Here is a 9,644-nt window from a genome sequence, read left to right as displayed (position 1 = left end):
TGAAACAAGCCACTCGTTTCACTTGACATCATGGAAAATAGGTACTAAAATATCATATCCATTTATTGTGTCAAATAATAATGAAACTTTCAAATATCTACATTATTGTACACTGTAATCAAATACACTAATCGATTCTTGCAGAATCATTGGAAAGAGTAAAATACCAAGTTACATTACATTCTTGGATCCAAACGGTTAAAAATTCGCTCCTATATTATCTGCAATCGCGTGAGACTTCCTAGAGCAGTTAAATTGACCAACATCTCATCTGCACCTATCTCTGTCGATTGAAATTGTGTTGAATTAAGAACCGTGGCAGATGCATCTAAAGTGTGGTGGGTGAGTTTTGAGGGCCTGAGGGATCACCTTGACATAAGGCTACAAGGCCACATTGGCTCTTTTATGTTACAATTGTAGGGTAAAGTACTTGAAAAGTAGCCCGTCATAAGGGCTTTATCCACTCTGTTCTGAAGTTTCCAACCTTTTGGTTTCCCGAAAGGAAAGTCACTCTTACCGATCTTGCAAAATTGTGAGGGGGACCGCGGATTACAAAGTCAGCAACGACTATAATACGAACCACAAAGTCGATAATTACTATTAAGGTTGGATTCGCCCAACACGGCAACATACAGACGCGCTGTACTTAAAGCCGAAGACTTTGTTGGCACAAATCCTCTGGGTAGACGAAAGGTTGCTATTACTAAAATATTAGGTTCTTCACTGTTTGTCAGTGTTACAAAAAACATTCAACAGGTAGAATAATATGATCAAAGAAACATTAAGATTGTACTAGGTACTATTACATTAGTAAATGTTGACAATATTCTGTATTTAATATGCCTTTAAATGTTAACATATGTTGTGTTTGATACAGTACTTGAGTAAACCCTATACAATAGTCCATGTAACTGCGGCTTTGGTTAGTACTACTATGTCGACAGGGGTAACGTAAGTTGGCTTTATATAAAAACAAAAGTGGAAAATATATCTATATATGACGAAAATAACTGCTTGCACGGTAAAATACGATAAGGAACACACATAATTTTCATGTATTCTGAAATAAAGTGCTCATTCGACAACTCAAATATCTATATTTCATGCCAACCTTACGCAGTCTGAGTAGAACCTGTATGTCAAATCTTTCGCGGTACAAGGTAGGACCTACGATATTAATTAGGTCACACATCCAGAGACTATGAATGCTGAGTTCTTCAATACCACAATCATTTCCGTTCGGGAAAAATCTCCTGTAATTTTGATTAACTTAAAATACAGCAACGGTACAAACTCTACCCTGCTCTTATAACACAATATAATGTGCATTCACTGATGAAATACTGACGTCACGACGATTGCATCAGAGGACGCCCCACCCTGCCTCTCCATTCACACCACATTACAAACCCCTTCCAGAAAATACAAGACATTACCATTCCGTCAGATTTAATAATGTTATATGGGGAGTAAGCAAACACCCACGAGACAGAACAAGCCATTATTTATGTCCACTATATTGGTAACCTACCAGTTTTCATCAGCATATTAATAATTAGGTCTATTTTATGTTAACTTCAGTGTGTGAGTCTGTTCACGGTATTGATGATTTTACTACAAAATAGTTAACATTGAAAATTTCAAAGCCTAATTCAATATCATGTTTTTATCTTCGAAAAAAGCTTTTAGTACAATGATAACAGAAGTCGACAGGGGCTGATAGAACACGACAAGCCCATGCTAGAAGTGCTGGTCTCTAAACCTTGAACCAAATGCTTACAGAAGTACTTGAAACAAGAACGTCTATAGAACAATTCTTTCATATTTGTAGAACATTTTGTTCTTATAAGTTAAACATATCAAACTTTACTTAACGGTAAATAATCTGTCGGACTTGGCGGTTTATCTTTCTCTTCATGATCTTGTACCAAACTGATGAATGATCGAGCAATGATCGGTGCTAGAAGTTTGGGATCTACTTTCTGCGGCTTATTCCAAGAGGTTACGTAACTGACTACAACGCCTAGGATTACACAAACTAATGCATTGACTGTTGTAAGGTAAAGATAGCTGATTGCAAACATTGCAGTACCAGGTGGTCTCTCTGACAATACCGATTCAACGGTGTTTGTATCACTAACAGTAAACAGTTCGGTGGCAACATCATTATACATTGATGAAGAGGTCTCATTCAACAACGCGTCACATCCCTCAACAGACAGAGGAGGTCTGTGACTAATAGGCGGGTAAAAACGGGACCCAAGATACAAAAATAGACCGACTAATGTACCTCCTATCATGCCAACCGCCGCCCCCTTTGAGTTACACCTCGGAACGAACAAACCAAGGATATAAACCCCAAACGCTGGACCCCCTGTTATTCCAGCAATCGATAGAGCAGTCTGCAGGACATCGCCAAGAACAGACGCAAGAAAGGCCAGTGCAATGGTAACCAGGCCAAAGACTGCAGATATCACCTTGACAACCAATGAATACGTTGCGTCCGTCATATCCGGCCAGATGGTTTTCACGATGTCTTGTCCAGCTATTGAAGCGATGGAATTCAACACAGACGACATAGAGGAAAGTGACGCACAGAAGGCCCCGGATATTAAAAGTCCAGGTAAACCTGGCACAGATTGGAAAATATCCATCATGAAATAGGGAACAATCTGATCTGCACGTGAAATCTCACCGGAAGTAAGAGGATCACATACGTGGTAATAAGCAAAGATTGTCATGCCCGTAGCTACTGCTAGTAATTCCATTACAGCTGTACCAATCATTCCTACCCAGGCTGCCATCCGAGCATCGCTTTCACTTTTACAAGACAGATATCGTTGGACGAAACTCTGTTTGGTTCCTCCTATCATAATAAGGAAAGAAGTACCACCTATGTAAATGGACCAGAATGTCAGGCGAATAGTTGGGTCTATGTTAAAATCAACCAAGTGATCTCGACCTCCTTCGGCTGCTCGTCGCCAACCTTCGGCTGGTCCTCCGATGCTGACCGTACCGGCAATGATCATAATTATGGCCCCAATTACCATCGCGAAGGCCTGCAATAAAACAGCAATAACCACATAAACTGAATCATTTTTGAAGTCGATTGATTGTTACAATTAATGTACCCATGTCCTTGGGAATGTGTAGATGGTAACCCACCAACTCCTCCCCCATCCCTCATCATTTGGGATACGTGGAATCTCCAGACCCTTTAGATGTCCTCCATTGCAACTTGTTATCCTAGCCTAGAACTGAATAAACGTAATGCCATATATAGTCTTCATTTCCCTTTCCTGTTCCCAGCGGAATTCATCTAGGGCATATATCTCATATAAAATAGACATGAACAAAGTCTGTAGATTATAGATGCAAGATGTTAGAAAGTATAAGTGTAGAATAGTGTTTAAACTGGATAAGGGTTGTCTCTTCTGCAGAGACAATTTAAAAATGAGACCCGTCACAAGGAAAATTAGTGTTATCTATATTATGCACAGATCTGGCCAAAGAATGGCATTTCCACGTACTTTGTTGCCTACGAGAGGACTTGGAAGGGGTCGTGGGGTAGAGTGCCACTCTCTTACCTGAAACACGTCTGTCCATATAACAGCCTTGATTCCTCCTATTGAAGTGTAAAAGGTACAAACGACACCGATAGCCAGAATAGAGAAAGTTAGATTTAGTCCAGTAACTGTACTCAGTGCCAGTGCAGGTGTGTATACAACGATACCCATGTAGATGAATCCGCCGACAAACTCGGAAGCGAGGACGAGGAAGCGAACGGTGTTATTAAATCTCATCTCCAAGTACTCATACACTGTGGTGATCTTCAGACGGTAGAACACCGGTATGAAACAGTAGACTATCACAATGGGAACAAATGTCCGAAGAGTGGCCATCAATCCGTACTTCGGTCCATGGATGTACACCTCTGCTGGCGTTCCAAGGTATGTGATAGCGGATATGAACGTAGCTGTCAGCGATATAGCAACTGGAAACACCGACATATGGCGATTACCGAGAAAATAATCACTAACAGACTGTTGTCTGATGGCAAAGAAGACTCCAATTAAAGCAGAGACGATCAGCATACCAACGATGATCAAGTAATCCAATGCTGCTAATGTCTCCATCTTGTTGTATTATTGAGGATTTAAGTGGCCAAATCTGTAAAACACAAAAACAGTATTATATAATGTCACAAGCTTACTGGATCTGATTTGTTTAAAGGTGATAATTAACTATGTAGGCAACGTTAATTGTGTGTATTACTGCTATAACATAGCAATTCCATAGCAATTTCAAATATTCATATAGTAGGATGGCTACAGTTTCTGGACAGTAAAAATTTGCAATGAATTAAGAGACAAATTAAACCGACCTTTTTAAGATTATCTGGAAATCATAATTTATCGTTATTTGAATATATGCATGCCGTTGATGGTGTATGTTGACAACAAATAGAAGATAATGCGTGAGATTATTTATCCAAATCATATTTGGCGGTGGCTAAAACTTCATCCAACACATGCTGCATGAGGTAGATGACTCTTCGTGATCGTTTCTGTGACCTGTGACCATGTAGCATGTTGTCACTCATGATTATTATCATAATGTCTGTACATCTCTTGTGTATGAGTGTATGTACAATCCTATATATGATCCACATCGATATGGGTTCACTGGGTGTCCATTTGGCCTGTTTCCTACAAGATTTCTAACCACAGGCGCGAAGCCATGCAAGGGGGGGGGGCGAAGGGGGAGACCGCCCCACCCCTTGAGCATATATTTTGTATTTTTTTTATGATATTGAAGTTTTATATAGCCGTTATAAGAGATTTTAATATTTGTACACCAATAAATTAACTGTGTCTGAATTCCCTGACCAACATTCTTCATCATACTTCCCTCTACTCGTGCAATTTTGACCGGTCTGTGAGGGGTTGAAGGGGGTTTTCTATATTGGTTGTCCATAGATGAAATTTTGTGCAACATTATGGGTATGCTTTGGAATGAATTTATTATTCAAATTCTGAACAAATAAAAACATATTAAAACCTTGAAAAGTGGGGCTGACGGGTATGGTGGGCCGTTACGTATAGTATCACCTACAAAAGCAATAACCAAAGGAGATGCGATGAGGTCGAACATGATGTGTAACTGGTGACAATCTTGAAAAGGGTTATGGATGGAGAAAAAAAAACAATTGCGGAAAACTTGGTTCTCAGGCAAAAGTGTACATCTGGTTGGTCATTTCCAAGCCCGAGAAGTGCCATTTCCGGTGATCTGGGGGGCTATCAAAACCAGAAATTTTCTTGGACGCTGAGCGCCAACCAATGGTGGCGATCCGCTTTGATAGTAATTCGCGCCCCCGGGTTAGAAAATCCTACGCGTCTGCGTCCAAGCAAATGTCCCCCCCCCCCCCAATATTTGAAACAAATCGCCGCCCCTGTCTTTGTCTACTGTCATAGAGACTCAGATCAAGATGATGAAAATCTCCTGGAAAAAGCTATAGGTATAAATAGCTCTGTAAAAGGTGTGATCCGATTAGGAGATATTTACTTAAGACATCACCCTCTTAGGTGGCCGAATGTGGACAATTTGACGCCAGGAACCATTGGTGACAGCTTCCCCGTGATTTCCGTTTTACAATTTTATGGTGGAATTGAGCATTATAAATTCTGAAACAATGTCAGTTTAGATAATATTTAAGCTTCATAATGTTAAAGACAATATTCGCAACAGTCCTTAGCCAAAGGCAATTAAGTGAACGAGTCAACAACCATGTGTCAATATGTGATCTCCGTAACACATGGGTAGATCCAGGATTTTATAAAGGAGCGGGTGGGTCCATAGATCATCACTGAAGCCTACTCCTTGAAGGACATCCCCAGAGAAAATAAATATAAGGTCTAACGTCAAACAATGAATTCTGAGTCATATTTAGACTACAATTAAAGGGTGTAAAGACTCGCGCACAAAGAAACGCCTCATGCCGGTAATCTGACCTAGTTTCGAATGAGGTGTAATAGAAGTGTTAGACACCACCACCGATCCCAGAAAATATACACACAGCTTGCTACCTTCGGTAATTAGACACTAGTGTACAGTCAGTACATACAGCTACGGTCATAACCACAACAAAGTGTATATAGCAGCGTTGGACATCTCATGTCTAGTTAAACGATAACAAGGTATCACGTTTCATTACTGTCTGCATTTTGTAACGACAAGAAGAAAACGTCATTTGCATGCAACGGAAAGTTAACTATTTCAGAGCTCGGCACGCGGTTTGGGGCGAGTCTTCAATGCCTTTAAGGTCTATAGTAGAGTTAAACGCAAGGTTTTGCTAATGACTAGTTTCCCTTCAGTGATGTCAAGGTTGGAGAGGGGGGGTGGGAGGGGTGTACATCCCTACACACCCCTCTGGGGCCGTGACTGTCTTCCAGCTAGACCAGGAGATCTTTCATTTATTCTTTTTAAGTATCAACTGTTTGGATTCAACGGTGTTGATCCTCAAATCAAGTCATATTACGAAGTTTAAAATTTCAGATTCAACATTTGCATAAACATCGCATAACATCACATGATATATTTATTACAGAAAATAAATATTGAACTGTATCAAGGAAATTAATTTAAATTTCAGCATTTCTGTGCTCAGTGACGTCACATTTAGACTTGCTCAACTCGTTAGTCGGTGGTGTGAACAAAAATTGAAACTATGTTATCTTCTAGCTAGTGGAATAGTTTTTAGTTGTTTGTGAAAGTTGTTCATCAATAGCATCTTCTTCACACAGACCTGCATTATTGGCGGTTGGGTTAGCTCCATCCTTAATAACACAGTTAGTCGCATATTTTTAAATTTCCTTGTAATGTTTAAAAAGAGCTACAACAAATTGATTTGTGCTGTCTCGTCATCGAGAAATCGATCGAGTCGTATGACCCTAGACCACTACCCGCCAATCTGAGACCGAGGCGCAGACCGGTCTTTAGTACTACAACACTGCGATACAAAAACTGTCACCGTTGACGTTTAATAATTGAGAATTAGTTACATTTCAACAATGATTCCAATTCTACGATGTTACTCTTACTCATACAATTTTGAAGGCTGATTCAAGGAAACATTTTTCAATTGCCATGGTCATTCAAGTTGATTCATACTATTATTAGCTGCTTGGCATCATAAATATTGACTTTATCCAGAGAACAAAATTCATGGGAATTACCTTTAAAATAACGAACTTTCAAAGAGTAACTGCGTACGAATCACCTTGTATTACCCGGTAACGTATAAACTTCGATGACTGCAAACTATACTGGGATGAATGGTTTACCCGATGTTACAGTATATGGTGTACCCCTAATAGAAGCATCCAACTTTGTGCTGTGCAACAGACTGCAAGTGTGTAGTTCGTTATAATTGATGGTAAACACGGCAGTATTTGTCAAATCCTCGTAAAATAAGCATGTTTAAATATGCGCATTTGCTTTGTAGAGCTATAGACCAATGCGTGGTAACCCCTTGAACTATTATCTCGGTTTAAGTTCTTGGTTATATATGTATAGATATAAATATATATGTATATATATATATATATATATATATATATATTATCTCGGTTTAAGTTCTTGGTTATATATGTATAGATAAATAAATAAAAGTATATATATAAATATATATATATATATATATATATATATATATATATATATATATATATATATATAGCAGTAGTAGTAAACTTGACAGGCATACTTACCAAATGTCCTGGTTTGGTACCTGAACTATAGGCAAAACTGGTATTGATTTTTCGTGTTTTATGCACACTATTTACTCTTGTCTGGTGTCAGTCGAACTCCAGTGTCTTTATAATTCTTAATGGAGCGATTCTTATATCGGCTCGCCGTCTTTCATATACATCCAAGTGGGATCCTGCCTTGTGTCATGACCTAGACCTTTGACCCTTATTGTGATTGTATTTAATTCTATTTTTGCATGAAATGTCAGCACCCATGTGGGAACAGTTTCTGTCATTTATTTGTTAGAATGAGGGAGTACGCAGAAATCCCCGATTTTAGGATCACCTTCTAAACCATACAGCTGTTCAAACGATGAAATAGATTCATCGAAATGGACTGACAAAGTTTCACAATTTGTTTTTCTAACGGTACACACATTTGTGGCATGTATGACATCACTCTGATGTTAAAAAGACGCGTGGGTTGTGTCCGTGAGTTTGTGGAAGGGGGGGGGGGGGGGGTCGGGACCATTAACAACAGCCATAAACCGATGTTTGAACAGGTAGTGTTCAACTATGGATATTTCAAATTAAAGAGAACCGATACAACAAAATCTGAGGCTTACAAGATATACCGCATTGTGTGACGTCACATACGCATGCGCGGACAACATATTCAATAAGAATCCAGCTCCTACACAATTGAAATCACTAATTTATTATCATGAAGTTATTTGACCTTACGTTACCAGCGTACCAAAACATGGCACCTTCACCGACATTTGTATTAACTTCCAACGTTATAACGAGTGTTGGTTATTCAAGTTAGGCAAACAAAACATATCTTGTGTTGTATCTGCTGTGAATGCACTAACCTCAAATCAACTGTGAGTTGGCCTCTGACGTGTTTCATTTCACTAAGAAGTTTCTGTCACAAGTGGTTCGGTGTCATGTACGTAATGCAATATCAAATTTTGTGTTATATCTATCTACTAGCTTTAATATGAAATATTGGGAAGGACGGGGGGGGGGGGGTAGGGGAGAGGGGTGTGAGGGGCGTTTGTGACCATTTCAGGGCACTTAAATCGTCTTTCACTTCTAACAGTCCGCTATATTGTATTCCACAGTTCCACAGCCTCATCTGTATATATATATATATATATATATATATATATATATATATATATATATATATATATATATATATATATATTGAATGATGTTCCATTCAATGGACTGAGCGTTAACAATGCATGATAACACTTATCTAGATAGTATATTACTGTCTGAGAATTTCAAGAAAGATTTGCTACTTTCTTTCGCTTTTACACACGTTTTGGTGATAACAGGCTTTGTTTTTTCAACGTTCTCTCTATGGTCACTTAACCATCCTTAACTAATATGTTATGTATTTCAACACTGCATGCAGCTATATGTGAACGCCAGGAATAACTACGTACCGTATATGGGTCACCTAATGTTCAGTACTATAGTATACCGCCAGTCTATGATCGTGTAAAAATGTCTCTACATATTTATTATTTGCGGAGTACACGACCTGACAAAGCACATCTGTGACTTGCCATATGACTAATTAGACGACTTCTGCATACACGCATAGATCAAAACGTATCATACATCACTACATGTGATAAATAGAACACAGAGGTTGGTCTGTGATGTCATCTTGGCAAAAACAAATCTTTAGTGTACCACGGTCACACGTTTAAAATTGCATCTTCCGACCACTGTTTCTTAAAGGCATTGAAGACTCGCCCCAAATCGCGTGCCGCCATCTGAAATAGTTAACTTTCCGTTGCTTGCAAGTGACGTTTTGTTCGTGTCGCTACAAAATGCAGACAGTACAGTAGTGAAACGTGATACCTTGTTATCTTT

The 9,644-nt window shown here is 38.9% G+C and overlaps 1 protein-coding gene across 3 annotated transcripts; it reads right to left on the bottom strand.

Moving 5' to 3' along the window:
* Positions 1–45: 45 nt before the first annotated feature.
* LOC139956562 (sodium-coupled monocarboxylate transporter 2-like) lies at positions 46–7,926 on the bottom strand. 3 transcript variants are annotated; one of them, XM_071955212.1, is made up of 3 exons: positions 7,770–7,926; positions 3,588–4,170; positions 46–3,059 (listed from the first exon to the last, which is right to left on the bottom strand). In XM_071955212.1, the coding sequence occupies exons 2-3, from the start codon at positions 4,134–4,136 to the stop codon at positions 1,860–1,862; spliced, it is 1,749 nt and encodes a 582-aa protein (XP_071811313.1). In that variant the 5' UTR covers positions 4,137–4,170; positions 7,770–7,926; the 3' UTR covers positions 46–1,859. The 3 variants fall into 3 exon arrangements, with proteins under 3 accessions (XP_071811313.1, XP_071811314.1, XP_071811312.1); XM_071955213.1 differs by lacking the exon at positions 7,770–7,926 and adding an exon at positions 7,280–7,548; XM_071955211.1 differs by lacking the exon at positions 7,770–7,926 and adding an exon at positions 7,236–7,547.
* Between the last annotated feature and the right edge of the window lie 1,718 nt (positions 7,927–9,644).

Source organism: Apostichopus japonicus, chromosome 2, assembly GCF_037975245.1.
Source record: "Apostichopus japonicus isolate 1M-3 chromosome 2, ASM3797524v1, whole genome shotgun sequence".
Classification (NCBI taxonomy): domain Eukaryota; kingdom Metazoa; phylum Echinodermata; class Holothuroidea; order Aspidochirotida; family Stichopodidae; genus Apostichopus; species Apostichopus japonicus.
This window is presented reverse-complemented; position numbering and strand designations above follow the sequence as displayed.

Excerpts from the sequence above, each read along its gene's own strand:
- LOC139956562 (XM_071955212.1), bottom strand. The coding sequence starts at position 4,136 with ATGGAGACATTAGCAGCATTGGATTACTTGATCATCGTTGGTATGCTG. Across the intron at positions 3,060-3,587 it reads TATGGACAGACGTGTTTCAG|GCCTTCGCGATGGTAATTGG; the intron begins GTAAGAGAGTGG and ends GTTTTATTGCAG.